General features: G+C 35.4%; 1 protein-coding gene across 14 annotated transcripts in view; it reads left to right on the plus strand.

Annotated features, from left to right (window-relative positions):
- The window catches only part of LOC140750442 (uncharacterized), a 111,316-nt gene that overhangs the window by 47,950 nt on the left and 42,342 nt on the right, over positions 1 to 21,024 (plus strand). For 13 of the 14 annotated variants that reach the window (XR_012103213.1, XM_073083959.1, XM_073083957.1 and 10 more), the window contains 11 exons: positions 8,827 to 9,004; positions 10,240 to 10,342; positions 11,878 to 11,996; positions 13,614 to 13,780; positions 14,286 to 14,465; positions 15,924 to 15,972; positions 16,642 to 16,815; positions 17,654 to 17,937; positions 18,433 to 18,584; positions 19,145 to 19,356; positions 20,641 to 20,980. Coding sequence is in view for 13 of the 14 variants with exons in the window: in XM_073083959.1 (XP_072940060.1) it covers positions 8,827 to 9,004; positions 10,240 to 10,342; positions 11,878 to 11,996; positions 13,614 to 13,780; positions 14,286 to 14,465; positions 15,924 to 15,972; positions 16,642 to 16,815; positions 17,654 to 17,937; positions 18,433 to 18,584; positions 19,145 to 19,356; positions 20,641 to 20,980 (1,958 nt within the window). In the remaining variant the exon portion in view is untranslated. The remainder of the gene's footprint in view (positions 1 to 8,826; positions 9,005 to 10,239; positions 10,343 to 11,877; positions 11,997 to 13,613; positions 13,781 to 14,285; positions 14,466 to 15,923; positions 15,973 to 16,641; positions 16,816 to 17,653; positions 17,938 to 18,432; positions 18,585 to 19,144; positions 19,357 to 20,640; positions 20,981 to 21,024) is intronic. The other variant, XM_073083967.1, reaches the window with a different exon arrangement.

Raw genomic sequence — 21,024 nt, forward strand, 5'->3', positions numbered from 1 at the left:
TTAATCATGCCAACACAAACAATTATTTATCTTTTTTTATTATTTAATGAATCCTAGATCTGTTCACTACAGACCTGGTAATGTATCTCTCGCATGCTTCTCTTCATGTCCTAGTTGACGATCAAGGAAGTTTAATTAATAGTTATATATTCTCGTACTCTTAACATAACTCTGTTTAGAAGTTTACCCATTATTTATTTTAAAGCAGTAAGGATAAATGCTTAAAACTTATATTAAGTACTTACCTACCTAATATATGTTCAGGGTATTTAGTAAACTAGTGGTCGCCGGGGGTCGAAATTCGACCATCTTTATATATATATTTCTTATGTGCGTGTGTATGTCACTGAACTCCTCCTAAACGACTGGACTGATTTTGATGAAATGTATTGTGTGTGTTCAAGGGGACTTGGGAATGGTTTAGATTCACAATTTAGTCCGTGGAAAAAGGTTTTTTTAATTAATTTTTAATTCGTAAGTAGTTGTTAATTTTGGAATGTTTCACGTTGGATTCGACAGACTACGCTACCATGGCAGTTTCAAATATTATATCTATTTTTCAAACCCGTAAGTGATAAGGGTTGTTCATCCTAAACATTTTTTTATTTATATGGCAACACAATAAAAACTGTTATCAGAAATAAACAACATACCAGCCATAAACAAAAGAGTATACCTTCGCTTAATTTGCATCCACGTAGGTTGTATATAATGTTAATGTTTCTTTTCATGATAAAATATAATAAATGTCAATATGTAATTTTCCTTTATGTCAATGTGTCATTTTATAAGAAAATATTCTCAGAACAATAACTAGAAAATACTGATTACATAGTTTCTAAATTGTGTGTGTGTCAAATGCGTGGTAGTGTACGTGATGTGTTTTTTATTGATTTTTACTTTCTATGCGTTATTTAAGAAAAATATTAGCATTCTGCTCTTCTTCGGTATATTAACTATAACTGTGGCAAATTTCATACTCGTCCGTCCGCGTAGTTTTCGTAAAAACACCTACAAAGTTTCTGCTTCACGTTTTAATATGTAGATAATTTAATAATATTGATTGATAATTGAAGGTGGTAGAACCCTTTGTGGTTCGACTGCGGCGGCACCACCACCACACCTATTTCTACCTAATAACAGCAGTGTTAGGCGCTGCTGTGTTCCGGTTTGAAGGGTGTGGTAAGGGAGACAGACTTTTCCGAGGCTTAGTCCTCAGCGGCGCATCTGTGGCCGACCTCAGGTAGGAATATCTTATCTTATCTGGGGTTGATTACAGATGTCCATGAGCGGCAGTAGACACTTACCATCAGGTGGACTGCATGCTCGTCTGCTACTCTTATATTATAAAAAATAATAATAAATAGATGCAATTTATAATTTGATAAAACCGAACTTAATATTTCTTATTGTTTCTTTATTTAGAAACCATATTATTATATGTAAGGTATTTAGCATTTAGCCCTAAAAGGAAACAAGTTTCAATTGTTGCTGATGTCGATATTCAGATTAGATAATAGGCAGTTTGTAACATTATTTCTGGCATAACAATCACATCAATTTACATTGTATACAAATTATCATCGCGATAGGAAACCAGTTGATCTAAAAGGTAATCTCGTACCGACATTATGATGAAACTTCTTGCACCATGTTCATGCATTATGAGTTCACGATTATCTGTAGGCATATAAGGTAGTGGTGGTTGAAAGTCGGTTTTCCAAACGGGGGTCCGAGGTTCGAAACTAGACACTCTTTCACGATTATCTGTAGGCAGTGATAGCCTAGTGGTTGAAAGTCGGCCTCTTAATCGTGGGGCCGAGGATCGAAACCAGGCTTTGACTTTTCAAAGTTTTGTGTGTATTAAAAAATTGTAGTTCCTTGATATAACGGTGGAAAACAAATACAGTTTTCAAATGGTCTAAACCGTCTTACTATGCATCTGAATTTAAAAGAGATCCGTGGCCAGCTGTGGGACAGGTGTGAACTTTAAATATTTTGAAAAAGAAGTTCAATAAACTACACGACATTCAACCCAAACAAACAATGATAATATTAATAAACAGAACAGCGATAAAAGCTCCATAGGTTATCACATTGAAAGTAACCTAGACGCTAAAGTTAGTTCAATCTATCGTTAGTCTTCTACAATGACAGTAAATAAAGATACCCGCGGTGCTATCCGAAGAACTTTCGCTTCTCAGTCGTGATAATCGCTTATTTTCATTGAAAGGGCTTAGGTATATGGATATGCCCTGCGGTAGTATGCTACCATTGGAATTTGTGAATCACGGGCGTAGGAGATCTAAAAGCAGAGGCGTAGTTGAGGTCGGCGAAAAACAAAGGTCGAATTCTCTAAGATTTCCTTCAATTTATGCTAAGGAGGCTTTCCTGAATAAGTAGTCTGTTTTTCGTCAAAAAAGGATCTTCATGTTTTAACATAACATAACTTTCTTTGCTCGCCCATGCTGAGGGGAATTGCGGATCCCTTTAATCCCTACTAAACGTTGTCAATAATTTAGGATTTACCCCTCTCTTTCCGCAGCGTAGCCCTTTTATTGCTTAGGCGCACAAAAACGTCAATAACATAAGCCACCTCCCTCAATTTACAACACGAGAGAAACATACGATGTCGAATTCATTAACAGCAACAAAGAAATTTCATGAAATAAGTAATAAATATACCTAAATAATAATTTACATTGGAGTGATGCTGCTTTAAGAGCTTACCTATATAAAATATATTGTAAGCAAGTATAAAGTATACCTGAGATTTTACTAGAAGGTAAAAAATATACCTTAGATTTTCTGGTCGAGGGTACATCCATAGATGTAAGTCAATGACTAAGAAATTGAATTATTTCAAGCGTCATATTGAAAACACCATCGTGTATTCATGTTGACAACATTGCCAATCTACTGAAATTGATTGTATCGACTTTTACCGAGCCAGCCGACTGACTCCGGTGATTGAATCGATAAAGTAGACAAGCGCCAGTTTATGTCTACATCATTCAGATTTATTAGGGTATATCTAAGAGCAATTATTATCATAGAGTGCGTCTATGCCGCCAACAACTTGGTATGAAGCGTGGGCAGATGTGCGAAAACTGTGTCTGTATATACTATTAATGACTGTTCATTAGCTTAGACTGTTCGTTTTATACCGTGTAAAGTGATAGTGTTCTGATTTGTACTTGAGTAAGTTCGCTCTATAATTTATTATTCCTCTGGGTGCTTTACCTGGTAAGTACTCATTAGGACGTAAACAAATAGAGGCCTAAATAATACTTCCTTAATAAACAAGTCTGTCAACTCACCGTAAGTGGGTCAGAAGATTTTATGCCAATTCGTTCTCGCTACAAAATTATCCATTCAGAGTATTCAGACAAAGGCTTTAAGTAATAAAGTAATAATATTCATAGGCGATACTTTGCTTAACATTGTGTCTTATATTAAATAGTTTACTTCTCTATTTCAATAAAAACTACTTCGTATTCAGACATACACTAAATACTTTTCGTAAAAATAAAATAACAAGACCGAAAACGATCGTTGAACTCTACAATATTACTATTATCGCAAAGTTATTTTCATTTTTACTAAGTTATTAAATATATCACCAGTTCTTTAATATTAGGAGTTAAAGTAGAAGAACTACACACTCAAAACAGATATAGAAACGACACCCAACGACTAAAAAACTTACTTCGTTAGATTTTATACTTATACCAGTTTTTCAAGTTCAACAACCTGTAGTTTTTATCTTTCGCGCCAGTTGTAAACATTGCGCCTATGTGTGAGTGTGTGGTGTTTTAACATTCATTAAAATGAAGATGTTATAAAAGACTTCGTAACATTTTGTAATCAATTAAAAATCACATTGAATACATTATTATTACTTAAGTAAGTATAAAAAAAGATCTCAACGATAAGGTTCAAACTAAAGTGAGTAATGTAATATTAATGCCTATTTAAATTACAATATTAATTTGAGCACAAAAATAATAATTAACTTACTGATTACTCACAAGACTTATAAGGCCGAAAATTGAGGGTGGTAGAACCCTTTGTGGTTCGACTCCGGCGGCACCACCGCCACACCTATTACTACCTAATAACAGTAGTGTTAGGCGCTGCTGTGTTCCGGTTTGAAGGGTGTGGTAAGGGAGACAGACTTTACCGGGGCGTTCCAACTTAGTCCTCAGGGGTAGCGGCGCATGTGTGGCCGACCTCAGGTAGGAATATCTAATCCTATCTGGGGTTGATTACAGATGTCCATGGGCGGCAGTAGCCACTTACCATCAGGTGGACTGTATGCTCGTCTGCTACTCCTAATTTATATAAAAAAAAAAATTAAACAAAATATAACATTACGAATATGGATTTATTTCACTCTTTGTAGCTGCACATAGTAGTGACAATAGTCCAAGCTACTGTTATCTTATACATAAAATTCTCGTGTCACAATGTTAGTTACCGTACTCCTCCGAAACGGCTTTACTGATTTTCACCAAATTTTATATGCATATACAGTAGCAGACCTACTAGGATCGGCTACTATCTATTTTTGTACTAACAAAGACAAAAATTCGACAGACCTTGGCATTTAAAACCTAAAGTTATCCTTTCCTCACGTCTGATGAGTATGTAAAAAGCGATGCGTCATTCTATTCGCAGCCTTTTATGTTATATTTTTATTGATCATTCGCAACCGAGCTAGGTTAGCTTCAAGGTTATTTATATTTAGCAGGCTAGACTAGAGCTACAAGTATATAACTAACCTAAACAACAATTTTAAATACTTAAAATGATACTCTTATTAATCAACGGGATGATCTACCAAAATACACAGCAGAGCATCAATAATTGATTAATTTATATTTTTCTTATATTTTATTAGTATTACTATTTATTTATTTATTCAAATATGTCCCAGGGAACATCTGCGTCATAGGATCGTATCCCATCGCGGATCTATGATGTATAAGACAACTTTCACTCCTGAGTAATAAACTCAAATATAAAAAGTGTAATAATACTCTAACGTGAATCGCTTACGGACATAATAAAAAAATAATAAAAAAGGAGGATCTCCAGATCAACATGTTTGGAGAGCAATCTTAATCCAAAATCCATCTTTAAGTTCTAATTATGAATTGAATCGGATCAAATATTTATAACACAACTATGTAGAGAGTAGAGTCCTTACTCCTTACGTATTAAGCTCATATATACTCTCCGTGTACAACAACTCTCATATTAGATTTTTTCGTTTCACTCTAAAACTTTTGCAGTAAGTAACTTCTTTACTTACATTCTAACACTTCTTACCAAGTATTTAGTAACTACCAAAGATAGCGACTCACAAGCTGCTTCAGATAGATCATCTTTTCATTTGGAATAACCATGTGGATTTCACGGCAGTTTGCTGTGACTATCTCATAAAAAATAACAAAATAAACGACACTTTTATCGTGACTCCATTACCTTGTGTACTCTGTGTAATTTATAGACCAATTACTCTTTACTTTCATTTGTTTCGTCGCGAGTAAGTAAGTTCACGTGTAAAGTCACGCAAAACCACTTCGCTTTGATGGCGTGCGTACTCTTTCCCAAGGTCTATCTGAATTAATTAAAATGTAAACAAAAAGAATATTTCTTGTTCTCTAGAGACTGACTTAAGTTCACCGACACTTGCTATATGTGTTATTATAGTGAGTGCGTATAATGTGGGATCCGAGTAGGGTTATCACGTTTTGAGCCAGAAAAGGAAATGCTCCATTAGATCCGCTTTTTTGATATTGAAATATGTTCACCGGTTAGCTATGCCACAATCTTTTTTTATTTCATAAGTTTTTCTTTCATAAATGATCATTCTGACAAGCTGCTTAAAGAGAAGAAAAGATGTTTTATCTTTAATTTACGATATCGAATCGATTAAAAAGCTATGTTTCATTTTTTCTTTTGTTGGCCCACGGATTTTTTTTAGTTGGTGAGCTTAATTGTTAGATATAATAAAATATCGGAAACATGCAGCTTAATATTATATTATATTTCCCCTATGATCACACCTTTCTACTACTTGGCCTACAATTATAGTCGTATGAGACTTTGTTTAAAGTTATGAATTTCATACCGACTGCAGGTCGTGAACCCGTCTGCACAATTATCCCCTGTCTGGATTAGCTCGCTTAAAACATTAATGGTGCGGGCAACCCTAAAGCCACTCATTAACATTGAATTGACTAGTAATGTAGCAGTTACGTGCGTTTACACATGCATGAGAACCTCGTAATATCATCATTTTCGGTCCTGTTCTCGCTGGCGCCGTGTAGTCGTCAACCCATCATTGTCCCTCTGCTGAGAACGGTTCTTCTGTCAGATTGAGAAAGATTTAGCTAATAGTCCTCCGCGCTGGCCAAGTGCAGATTGATAGCCTTTACTCACCTTTAACAGCTTATTTAATTACTGAAGCGCGTAACTTTCATCATGATATTTTCCTTCATCCTTACCGCAAATGATAATTAATTTTCACCTAACTTTGTATAACCAGAGATACGTGACTATCGCTATCCTATCACTGCTGTGTGTATTCAGTCCACGAATACAATAAAATATAATCTCTACTTAAATATTCAAGTAACAATTGTGCTTTATAAATTCGCCTGCCGTTCTCTAGAAAGACATGACGAAATTGTTCCAGTGAAGGTGTTGTCTGATTTCTTTCGCACGCCCGAGCTCTTTTGTGTATTATTAGAGCGTTGTCCACCGCTGCCGTCACCGGACCGTCAGCGAGAACGAGATGATGGCGCTGAAGTAGCGGTACATACATTTAGTATAGCCGCGTGACCACCGCACGTCCGTCATGTCATATCCATGTCGGCCCGAAATAATCTCGTTCTCGGTGACGGTCCGGTGACGGCGGCGGTGGACAAACGCACTTAAACAGATAGTGACGAATTATGGCTGTATTAAGCAAGCCTAAGTCACGACAGGCATATTTTTCGACCAAGTTGCCAGTTTTTATTAAGATTATGTAAATGTACTTTAGATGATTCGGGCAATTGCGCTAAAGGTTTTTTTTGTTTACCAGGTATTGTCCGCTTTATGTTTTGTAATGAATGATCAAGGATTGTGGTCAATGAACCTCTTTATCTGAATAGGAAAAAATAAAATCGTACACTAGCTCTTTATGTTATTATTTTTTTTTTTGGAAAATGATTTATAAATTATTTCGACCTGCAGAAGAACATTCGTCCAGAGCCGTCAAAGGGGGGAAAACGCTGAAATGTTTACACTTACACATACTGTACGCCTTCGGCCAGACCTGATGGAAGACCCGAATATGGCCTGGAAGCACTAACCGGGCCTCTTGATAAAAAGGCATAAATAAAACTGTTATCATTAAGTTTTCAAAAGAAGTTCCTTTGCTATTGTAAAAAATGGAAAATATATGATTACTAACGGTCGAATTTTGTCCAGTGGGCGAATACTTGCAAAAAATAATCTTAAACGGCATAAAACTATTACAACGGTTTAGTGTGTGCTTAACGGCTATCGTAAAAAAAGAAAAAAATATGACCCATCGTCGAATTTCGTCCAGTACCTAAGTAAAATAATAAACAATAATTATAAAGTCCACAAAAACGACTACAACGTTGTAGTTCGTCAACACAATGATTGTTTCTGTAACTTGCTATTATCTAAGCACGTTCATCTCAAGTAGTACTTTACTGTCAATTGTTGTCAAGTTCATTTAAGGACTCACAAGGATACCCATTAGCGCAGGTGCCAAATATGTCATGTTGCCGTCACTTGCCGAGAGCCTATTGTTCTGAACCGTACCCATTTCCTACCATTAAGCCTTAATATTCCATACTAGTGACTGATCTGAAACTAAATTACCGACTCAAAATTAGTTGTTAGTTAAGATTTTTCGGTGTTTTTCCATCAAAATCAAAGCTTATCTTGTCGCCCTTTTTACAAACGAATGTTTTTTTTAATCTTTATTTAAAGAGCTTTGCCTTCTGGAAACTCTGTAGTAGCATACAATATAATTAAATCAATGTTATATTGTTAATGGAAGTAGGTACATTGTGTTTTTGAAAAAGAAAAAAAATATGTAAATAAAAAATCACAATATATTCAACAATATCACAATAGGTATATTGCTTATTTACTTCAACGCTTCAGCAAGTTATTTGCATAAAAATGGTAAAAGAAGTACGAATTACGAATTGTTCAACATATTAAGATTAATATCAATGTACACTGCCGTAATTTAAAATCGATTTGGACCACAGAAGAAGTTTCGATTAGAGATTGCCATGCAACTTTCATAATCATGTTATTACTTGTAAATTAATTTGCGGGAGTCTATAGTTATCTAGTTTTTGTGATATCATCGTATAAGTTATTGACAGTGGAAATGTTACTATCAGGGGCATCAAGAACATTAGATATATTATAGGAAAATACAATTTTGCTCAAAATTTTCCTTGTATTATATTTTTTTAATATTTGTCGCTCAGAATCTTTATTTTGTTTATGTAAACGAATCCAAATATGGAATTTTAGTCCGAAAGTAGCACTGCTTCTCGTATTTTCATATGATAAATAGGTAGTGTAGTACAGGTACTCTACTGACGAGCAATGATTAGTATTCAACGATAAGTTATGAGAAAATATTAACTCAGTAAATGAATTTACGTACGGTTGCTTAAACATCTTAATTTGTGACACATATGACCCATTCTTTACTGGAGATTAGCATTAAGTAATAGCGTATCATTTTTCAAATTCTCAATCTCCTTTACATTACAGGGTCACTCTGAGTCGAAGGGTGCTAAGAAGCGAGACAAGAGCGCAAGCGGCAACGGCAACAAGCCGAGTCGGGGGGTGGCCACGTCCTTCGGCTTCCGACGCCGCCCGGCCAGCACCTCCCGCGCCGACGACAACGCGCGCAGGAAGCAGAAGCCACACGACAAGAATGGAAATGGAGGTAGGCAAACAGCTCTCAACAGTCATATCTGCCCTGCTGCCTACTGCTGTTAACTCTTAAGAACCATTCCTGGCCCACTGCCTAGTTTTGACTATTCCACCATGCTGCCTAGGTGTTATGTATCGTCGAGAACTATTTTTTTCCAAGAACTTATGATGTTTTTTCTTCGTCGGTAAATAAATGTAAATAAATGTCGGTGAATAAATGCTTAACTCATAAAAATCAGAAGTGCATGCCTAAATTCGAACCTCGGACGTCCAGATTGAGATGCCGAAACACATACCAATAGGCTATCACTGCTTAAATATATTAGTATAGTAGTAAATTCAAATACTTAGTAAGTAAACAAAGTAAATGATAGGGCTAACAGAGATATGTCTACTAAATAATACACCTAATGAACTAACACAGGTAGTAGGAAACCCATAGGTAGGTAAGCGTAAAAGTAAACTTTTAATTTCCTCATTTAAAACCAATCCACCGCAATCTTGTTTGTTTAAAAAAGGCCATGATCATAAAACGAGATTAGAACTTGTCGAGGTTTGAACAACTAAACACTAAACTGTTTACTGTTTACTTTCGATAACATAACAATTTACCTCGACTTCCAATGATGTAAATACTTACAAAGGAATTTGTTTGTGTAGGTTAGTAGTAATAAATTCAGTAGGTATAGGATACGAAAAGCTTAGAAAAAGTTAGAGAACATTTTCATTGTAATAGAGGATCTTATATCTAAGAATGACTGTGCTTTTTCCTTTTTCTTTTATCATTCGAATTATTGGTTATAATATCTTGCTCGCACCATTGCTAGAATTAAGATATGTTATTCTACAGACTCTACCTTTTTTTTCGAAGAAGTATGTACCGTTTCCCGGAATGCTTCAGTACCCTTACCATGAGTTTTTACGTTTTGACAAATATAACTGTTTTGGTATTTGTTTACGTATTGGCCCATACAATTTCCAAGATCTGACACAATCCGCTTGGGGCGCTGAATGGAAATTATATGGGCAAATACGTAAACAAATACCAAAACATTCATATTTGTCAAAACGTAAAAACTCATGGTAAGGTACAGACTACGATATGATAAAAATAAAACTAAATTTAATAAAATCATTTTTACTACTTAGTAAAATTTAAATATAAATCAAGTCTCAAAACTTATAAATAATTCGTAAGCTCCTTCTGTTATAAGCTATTATTCTATAACAAATGGTGTTGATAAACAGGTTCGACGGAGGACCTGCGCCCCGAAGAGGTGTTGTCGGGGCGCTCGACGCCTCTCGCACGACCGCGGAAGGAGACCGCGGGCCAGCCATTGCGGACAAACAGGTACGATTTGTTTCTACGTTTCGTATACAAATATCTTTTATTATATGCTGACTTACTTTTAGTACTTATGCTGTACACCAGACATTATATAGATAGTAGTAAATATTCATTTATACTTTACGTTTTTTATACGCATCATGTTGATTTTAAAGTCATGTTAAAAACATAAGTTACGGATTCTTGTTTTATTTTTGCATGAATAAACAGAAACAGGTATGCAAATTAATGTGACAATATTGTACAGATGTAGAGAGGAGTGTACGTGTAAGAACATTTAGGATAGACGAAAAGTTTTTAAACTATTTAAATCTTATTTAGCAATTGTAGATCACAAAAATCAGGTATTCTTTCGCATATTCTAAAAGAGATATTTCACATTTATATAATTCAAGAATAATTTAAGGAAAGCATTCCATTTGATGAGTAACAACAACCATCTGCTTTGCAAATTATACTACGAGTAGCTCTACCACTTTTACTAATGTAATTTATTGGCCATAGAAAACATTCGTGATAGGAAAATAGTAGAAAACGTAAAGTGATTTAATCCTATTAGGTATGTATTAGTCTATTAGAAAGTTATTGATGAAATAAATTTAAACCGGTCGCATCCTTTTAACCTTAACGGGATGGTATCATTTTAACCGACTTTCAAAAAGGAGGTTTCAATTGCTAAGTAAATTATGTTTCTGTCTATGTTTTAAACATATTCCTCTTTTAGTGCTCATATTCCTAATGTTTTTTAAATATTATTCTGCACATTCCATAAATAGTAAAATTATTTTTTGATATGTAGAGTCTTTGCCTGAAGGCAACTTATAGGGCTTAGTAACTCATTACCTAATGAGAGAGCTGATTACCATATAAATTTACGATCAACTTCCTTTATAACAATTATAACGCTTTACTAAGGAAGGCAGCTCTCTCGGTATTTTATTTAAGACGTTCTGATACACCGGCCACAAACCTATGAACACTTCGTATTTCAAAAGGTTTATTGCTTTCAAAATTTGGTAGGCGTTGTTTACATTTCACAATGAAAGTGAAAAATATTAACGCAATTTATATAACTTGTAAATATTGCAGGCGAGGATAGGTCATTATAAATATTATGCTAAACTTCGAAGCGAAAGATAAGGTATATAGACAAATAAAACAAATAGGGCATAGATTATTTGAATCTCTATGATTTGTTACGCCATAGAAATGTGTTAACAAAATTAACCATGGTTTTGATTTCACTAGCTACGCACGTAAAACCACGAACGAAATACTATCTTCGATATGAAATTTCATAGGAATGAGTACCTAAAATTATAAAAAAAATATTTAACTTGTTCTTTAAAAATATGTTTTACTTTTGAGCATGTGTGGCCTGATGTCTTATAGTTTATCTTGTTGCTGATAATAATACTTTATATTTTTTCTTCATATTTTTCAAAAATCAATATAGCTTATTATATAGATTAGACAAGTATAGAAAAACGTTTAAATAAAAGTGATTAATAAATGATAGAAATTGTCTCATTTGGTAGGTTCGGTTTCAGGCAGCCACACAGCAAAACCGCAAAGGTGGCCGACGTGAGCGTGGCCGCCGAGCATGCCTTCAACGTTCCTAAGGATAAGGAAACCGCCATCAATAATAATGGATTAGGTAAGAGATACTTATAATTTCACTTACTTAACTGCTCCACACTTTTTGTACTCATCTATTCCCAGGGTCCAGGAATTCATGTAGGTATTTCTTGACTGTAGGTACTAATCTTCTTCGGTGACGGTCTAGTTATATTTTATGTTCTTAAAGAAGCATTTTTGAAAACTGTTTGTTCATGTATTGTAAGAACCTTGTTTTGTAGTAGTGTACCGTGTAGAGTTTTGATGATTCGTTATTTCCAAAATTGAAATATCACAAAAATGGAGGAATTTTGTTTCTAAAAGAAAAATGTATTTTGGACATACGGCATAGATAAATATAATAATAAACTACATTGATGTTTATTAGATACGCATAAATACCTAATCATGTGTTTTTTTATGTTTCGTACCAAACGAAAGTACCTACATTATTTTCTTCCATTTAATCAAAGTACCTAGGTACTATATCTGCTTCCATAACATTCCGATACCATACAAAATGAAAGTACAATTGATAATGAAACGTTACATTACATGTATAGCAGAGTAAAAGTAAGTATTATGCACATTTCCGTACGCGTGTCCGCAACGTGCAGCGACGCCTTATATCTCATTGTATTCTTGTTGCCATTGTGACATGATTGTTACAGTGCGGAAATCTACGACAGGCGCTGGAACTTACGTAAAACGTAGATATTCACTTATTTCTGCCTAATAACAACAGTGTTAAACGCTGCTGTGTTCTGGTTTGAAGGGTGTGATAAGGGAGACATACTTTTCCGAGGCGTTTTAGCTTAGTCTTCAGGAGTAGCGCATCTGTGGCCGACCTCAGGTAGGATTGTTAAATCCTATCTAAGGTTGATAACAGATTTCCATGGGCGGCTGTAGCCACTTACCATCAGGTTGACTGCGCGCTCGTCTGCTACTCCTATTTTATTAAAAGAATGTTATAATGATGTTACTGATTATTATTTGTAATAAACGTGGCTGCTTTAGCACATGTACTTTTTTTTTTATTTGTGACTGGTCGATTAAAACATACATTTAAGGTGACCAAGTTGTCCTCGTAAGTGCATCTGAAAATCTAAAGTTAGTTACGCATGGTGACTAACTTGATTGTATACATGTGTCCAATCAATTAGGTACGCGTGGACTGTTAAATAGGATTTACTGTCAATATTATGTCACGTCTACAGTTTAATATGAAGGCAGAACAATATGTGTAACCGCTAGTACAGTAATAGCTAAGTACTTAAGTAGGTTTCTAATACAAGACAGACAGTCAGTTGATGTTATTGAATAACAGGTTATTACGAGCTAATCAGAGTACACACTCAGGACCTGCATAATACGATGAGATCGTAGTCCTATCCTCGTCCAGTTTTTGAAACTTATACTGCAGAATTTTAGTTCCAATACGTTCAGCAGTTCAGCAGATGCGCTGTATGAGCGAATTCGTAAACTTTGAACGTTTTCGAGCAAACGTAAAAACTCATACTAAAGGTATTGCTTAGAATAGTGTGGTACTTGGGACTTATACTTTCCATGGGCAGTTGTCAATTACCAACAAGTGATCGTTTGCAACTTCAAAAACAATCTTCCGCTTTCTAAGGTACTTATATTTTTTTGTCCACAGTTGATAAGAAAACCACTACCCCAACGTATAACAACCAGCTGCCGCTAGTGGCGACGCAGGTGTCGTCGACCGGCGTCACGACGGTCGTCGGTGCGGCTGGCGTGCCCAAGTCCATGACCAAACAAACCGTCATTTTGACATACCAGCCGCAGCAGTATGTCGCACCGGTGCGTATTTAGCTTAGATTTTGCATTTGCAAGACCTGAAATAAAGTTAACCAAATCTCACATCACACTAAACTAAATGTGATTATTGACAAAGTAGTTTCTTTGTAATAAGAGTTTTGGAATCAGACATTTCTTTAAGGGTGTAAAGTAGCTATTTTTTCCTAATAAAGATTGTTTTCTTTTGATAAAATATTTTGGTATAAATTATTGCCTTATGTTCTAAATTCTAATCATTTGTAGTAATGTTTTGCCAAAATACTGAACTTTTCTTATGTTTACTTCTGTCATTACAAATAGTAGGTACTTAGCTTATACTTATATAAAAAAGTCGGTTTCATAGGTAAATGCCCTGAAACGATTTTTTTATATTATCATAGTGGAGGAAGCGATTAATTCCATTACAAAATAATAAAAGACTTATATTTTTTGGATTGAACTTACCGGTAAAAGACCACAATATATTTCCACTTATTAATACTTGTTCATTCATCGCTTTCTTGTCTAGGAGGGTCGCAAATCTTCCATCGAGCGGCCTACCCCACGAGCAGCGTCAGCAACCCGCGCCCAAAATGTAGAAGCACAAACCCAGAAACCACCTGGCAAATACACCTTCCAGACGAACCAACTGCCGCGCCCACAATACCCCGCCGTTAAAAATATACCAGACACGAAAAGCGCTAAGCAGGTACGCAATATTTTTGCACTACTTTCTACTGGATTGTATCGATCTATTATTTGTGTGAATAAAATTAACGTAATGTAACGTATCTCGATTTGCATTAGGCAAGTCATCGAACACTTAGCATTTTAATTTGACTAGATTTTACCTAAACACATTTTATAGAGTCAATCTTCAGAACTTTTAGAAAACAAAAATAGTAGTCCTAATAATATTCGTAGTAAATACTTAAATGTTGAAAAGTATTTACCAGATCGGTACCCACTCATTCATTTTTTGTGATAATTTATTTGATTTGTCGCTTTTTGGGATAATGTGTCAAAATAATAACACAAAAGTGTTAAGATAAACATATGTATGTGTCTACTTAATACCTTAGTAGTTTCAAAATACTACCCAATCAAAGAGATGCTTTCATTGATAAAAGAGCGGATATTTTATAAACATCTCTACAGAATTGTTTCGAATCCGAATTCTAAAAGACAAGACAAAATAGTTTTAGTTTTCAAAGACAAAGATATACTTTTACGATGAACACGGAACTAGGTCACTATTCATCTATTTCGGCGCCGGTCGTTTTGAAACCGGGTGCCGTTTGCTGAAAATATCACAGCTGCAGTGTGCATTTGTAATGGCACAACAGCATCCAACAAATAGAAATAAGAAAAATAACTTCCGAAAATGAAGAAAAACAGATACCAATTTACTTTTTGAAAGCGATCGCTCATAGTTTACACAAATGATCTTACAAAATTTTTCTTACAATAAAAATATAAATCATGAATTACTGTCAATTAAAAACTCGCACGCTTCATTCACATTTTATTTCGTGCGTAGCAATCAAGACTTCTTTTGAAATTACACAATTATTTATTACTTTGTATTACGAATCTCAAATAACAACTTGCGTTCGCAGCCGTCATTTTGTAATATAATACCCAAATAAAATTAATTGACCGTAAACTCTTCGTTGTTTAACACGTTTTTTACCCAGACACAGATTACGTGAACTCGAAATGCACGAAGCCACGTGCAGTTATCTTAAGTTATGTCTTGCGAAGTATTGTTGTGTGGACTGTTAAATGGTTATTTATAAACGTTAACTAGCAATATTAGCATCTTTAAACTGCGGGACATTTCGACATCGGTCATCGTAGCGTAGAGTTCCCGGCTATTTCAGTCACTAGTGATATGCACTTCGGATAACGTAACATGGTTACTATCAGTGCTTTTTATTTTTATTACTGTGAAGAAAGTTCATAATATTTTTGTTTTTTATATTGACGAAAACAACTTATTATTAATTTCACTTAAAATAAGTGAGAATAGTTTTACAGTGTCGTTTAAAAGTACCCTTTTACAAGTGTTATTTAACGGTTCTTTTTCCCCTAATATTTAAATCTCTTTGTTTTAATTATAGTGTTGTGAGAGTGCTAAAATACTTATCGGCGTTCTTGTTGACAGGTTGTTAACAACACTAGGAAGAATACTGCGTCGGAGGGATGGAGAGAAGGTAATTAATCTTATTTCCAATAAGCTTACATGACACATTATAAACACATTAAGTTTCTCATAAGGAAATCAGAATAACTTCGATGTAACAGGTATGAAAAAGTTATTAAATGAATGAGTACCTACTTCCTATTTCCTGTAAATACATGTTATTAACTTTATAGTTTTTTTTTTATGATAGTCCAGCATTATGGTTCGGTTTGCATTTTGGTCCTAAACTTAGTCACGCATGACACTCATGAGGGTTTTTTGAAAATTTATCATCCAAGAAAACAGTTATCGACAGGTAAATTGTTGAAGGAAATATAATAGAGTCGCTTGCGCTTCGTATGCCTAGCATTTTACAAAACTATCCACATTGTAAAAGTTTAGTAATGTGAATATAACATTTAAGATAATGATAAAATGATGAATGATAAAATATTTGTACGCACGCCGAATATTGTACTTAATTTTAAGTTTAGATAAGTTCTCATTATCAGTGAATGTAAATTCTTTTGAGAATAAAGATTTTTAAACCAAACTCTACGTTTCGACAAATCAAAACTACTTCGTTATATTTTGATTTGTCGATAGTATAAATTCGATATTATCGTTTATCGATATTTTAGGTCTTCTATATAAATATCGATATTTGCATTGATCATTACATCATCTTCTAACTACACAGGTGCAGGGTCCGCTGTGTCGAGCGACTCGGGCGTGTGGACGGGCGGCGAGGGCGCGGGCGGCGGCGAGGGCTCGCCACGCTCGCGGCACCGCCCGCGCAACCTCGAGATGGTGATGCGCGGCGCACACACCTTCCACCTGCGCGAGCTGCAAGTCGCCGATTTGGATATTATGGGTGAGCGCACTGAAGTTACTGGAGTCACACACTGACTGAAAGCAGTGATAGCCTAGTGGTTAAGAAACTCGGCCTCTCGATCCAGGGGTCCGAGGTTCAAATGCCAGGCACGCACCTCTGATTTTTCAAAATTATGTGCGTATTAGAAATTAATTACCACTTTCTAAAACGGTGAAAGAAAACATCGTGAGGAAACCTGCATACCTGAAAGATGTATAAAAAATCTCAAAGGTATTTGAAGTCTACCAATACGCACTTGGCTAGCGGGGTGGACTATGGTCTGAACCTTCTCATTCTGAGAGGAGACCCGTGCCCAGCAGCGGGACAATAATGGGTTGATGATGATGATGACTCTGAAGTCTTTAGGAATTTACTTGAAACTTTAGTGCACATGTGTGCCTGTTTTGTTTCAATTAGGCAATTTGCTAGTATTACATATAAGTAAACTACTCTCACCTGTTGTATTAACTCTATTGATGTTGAAATATCAATGGTATGGTCATAGGAATTGGTGTAACAATTATAAACGTCATGTTATTGATCTAGTGCTAATACAGGAGGACGACCCATAACATATTTTTTTAAATTAAAAAATACAGGAGGACGACCCATAACATATTTTTTTAAATTAGAAAATCTTCGATGACTATACGATTCGATGACTAAGAAAAATGCTTTTCCACTTGAAGTCCTTTAGGTACATACGAAATGAGTAACATCACATAGAAGAACGTTTTTCTTAATAAAAAAAATCTTAACTTTACTTTTTTTCCTACCACTTTAACATACCCATAACTCTCACTTACGTAACTCTAATAGCATCATACGTCATTTCCAGATGACGCAGTAGTGACCGGGCACGCTGTGATACCCCTGCCAAAACTTCCAAGCACATTCGACGAGGAGCTCTCTCCCGAATACGAGGCTCCTGAGCCCACGTACATCCCACCTTCCCCCATCACCCCCAAGCCAGCACCCGAGCCTTCACAAAGCTCCCCCATGTCTACCCTCGAGCGGTACAGGACCAGGACCAGACCCTCGAGGATCCAGACCAACATTGAGTACAAAGATGAAGAGAAGTTCGTTTTGGATAGAGCACAACCTGAAATATTGAATAAGCAGGTAATAAAACACGAAATTTTGCTATTACTTTTACAGCTTAATATACATCCCAGCGTAAAAAAAACAGAAAATTACAATTTCATGCCATTGGTAGACGGCAACTAAATAGCAGATCAAAATTTCCTCAATCTTACATTACTTTACATACCTAATATCGTATCTTTAGATTTACGATTGTAAGATTTAAATGTAAGATCGTCAAACTGTATAAAAAAATAAACATTGCCAAATTATCCAATGCACATGCATACCTAACGCCTCATGCAAATATATTATGTTGAGTACAATGAGGTACCTCGCATTTCCTACATTGGGTAGATTCAATTCAACATCATTTGTCACTTATTACAAATACAATTTAATTGTATTACAATTTAATTGTAAATTGAAAATTGATTCATGCCGAAGTATTTATAAACGTAAGCTAACTCAACCGCCTCGGGATATATTTTCCTATGCAAGAAAATAAGTAACTTACCTTGTTAACTCTTTCAGAAATCATTTATAAAGTCGCTAAGCGGCGTAGCGTCCCCGACCACAGTGAGCTCCAGCAAGGAGTCCAGTCCTTCTTGCAAGAGCGAGGAGAGCCACTTTGGCAACAGTGGCGCTTGGCAAAGCCATGCTGCCGGCGAGGCTATGGCAAACAGGTGAGCAAGTGAATATAAGAATTGCCTACTTCTCTTGCAAACTAAAATAAAGTCCGCAAACCTGACGTTGAGGAGAAACTGTAGACAGAAATTAGCCCTTTTAAAATAAAAATTCCTAGTTCCAAAAATCCATTAGTTGAACTTATGTGGAGTGTCTTAAAAGTCATCAAAATTAAAGATGTTGAAGAAAGATATCTATAAGAAGCTATGAAATGCATATTATTTTGGTGAATACTAATTCTTCTGATCTTCTACCTCTCGTGAAAAATATGACTTACGACGACCATAAAAATAATCCTCGGGAGTAGTAACGTATCCGTAATTGGCTTCAAATAGAAGCCTTATTCCATACGGAGATCATTACAATTGTGAAAGGGCGGTAGTGATTGTTCCCTATCACATAGACTACATGATCGTTTGCTACTATCGTATTAAATGTTCAGATTAGTAAATAAAGAACGTAGCGTCATAAGATTCTATAAAATATACAGCGATTTTTTTTTGCAAAAAAAAAATCCAAACCGAAACATGTTTTAACCTTCACAACAATTCCTTCGCAGATCTCAAGACGACGTATCCCTAGCTTTAAGCGTGTCGAGTTGTGAGGACGACAAGTCCAAGGTAGAGTGTAAGGAGATGGAGAAGATCCCGGAGGCGGAGGTGCCGACGAAGACGATCGTCATCATGGACGAGCCGCCCGTGCCGCATCCACTGCTCATGAAGACCTCACTGAACTTGAGTCAGCATGACTCGCTGCGTGGGACTATGATGGGTAAAAACTGCTTCTTAATTTATTTAATTTATTGTGTTAATAATAATTACTGCGTTGTGTCAAATTATTTATTACCTATATCATTCCAAATGCTAAATTATTCATGTTAATAACTCCAGAACTCCAGACTGTCAATATGACATACTTTTATCAGAATTCATAGACTACTTTAAAGCTTATATACTCGTAAATCAGTAAGTAAATATTGAATACTCTGAACATAATTATAATGAACTAACGAATACTTTAAGATTAGAAGCAATAGTAGGTACTTGTGAAGATAGATGTTTAACATGTTATATCAAATAAAAAAATAATTCGCCTCGTACGAGTCGGACTCGCATATGTAGGCTTCCGTACCACCAAATATGGAGACCCCCTTTAATATTCAACTTTATTTTAGTTTTAGTATTTGTTGTCATAGCGGCTACCGTTATGCATCTTCTGTAAAAAATCATGTGTCTATCTATTACGGTTCCGGACATATAGCTCTGTGACAGACGGACAGACAGCGAAGTCTTAGTAATAGCGTTCCGTTTTTACCCTTTCGGTACGAAACCCAAAAAACAAAAATTATGTAATTTAAATATTCATTGCACGCTATATACAAAAATGCTACTTATACGCATACAAATAAAATACGTACCACACACAAGGCCACTGGTTAAAAAAGATGATATCATGACGGAAACTTGGACTTTTTTATCTGAAATTACCTTTAATATCCGATAGATCTGAAGTATTTGATGTATGGGCTTAATAACGAGATAAGCTGATAATTATTCTGGTACGATATTGGGATACGTAATATTTTGGTGGCCGCTCCTATGCGATATTTGCAACGAGTATTATTAGTGTCGTATATATTATTTATTATAAGGTAACTTACTACACACATAAGGCTATATGAAATGGATCAAAGAACTCTAGTATTACACTCTGAGATACGTCACAAATATGTAACTCTACATTTAAGAACATAATGAATAGTTTTTCGCTTCAAAAAAAGAAACAAATGCTTTTATTCACACCAATTTCTCCTATACAGCATTCTAATAATACTCGTATGTTCCCAATTTATTGTTGGTCCTACTATAATGTAATAAAATTTAATAATCGATGTACATAATAACATCATATTGAATGGTTAAAAAGGTCACTCACACGGTAGTCCAGTAATATATTTGGCGTCATGTAAAATTAATCCTAATTAAAGTTGTAAGTACAAAGCAGACAATAATAACCTACAAAATAAACCATAACTAAACCTATTCATTGTTCCAGGTTCAATGACGAGCTCGAATTACAGTACAACAAGCACTTGCACAAACCAAAGCGCAGACCACCAGAATCTGACTCTAACGCTCGAGGAATCTAAGTTCGATATGTCAGCCCTAGAAACCTCTACCCAAAGCCTGTTAGACGATGAAACGTCTCCAGCCGATAGCCTGATATCTTCCACTAGTACCAGTGACTCCAACAATGAACTGCACGTGGACAGGGATCCCCCGTCCATATCCAGCGCCTACCAAACTGCTAACACTAAGACAAGAACACCGGAGCCCATTGCCGAGGAGGTAGACAGAATTGATGGGGAAGAATTACAGCCTGTGAAGGAGGGAAGGTATGATTAATATAATTAATTATACGCTCACGATTTTTATTTAT

This window comes from Epargyreus clarus, unplaced genomic scaffold, assembly GCF_041222505.1.
Source record: "Epargyreus clarus isolate Ecla_fem2 unplaced genomic scaffold, WU_Ecla_fem_2.2 ptg000019l, whole genome shotgun sequence".
NCBI classification, from domain to species: Eukaryota; Metazoa; Arthropoda; class Insecta; order Lepidoptera; family Hesperiidae; genus Epargyreus; species Epargyreus clarus.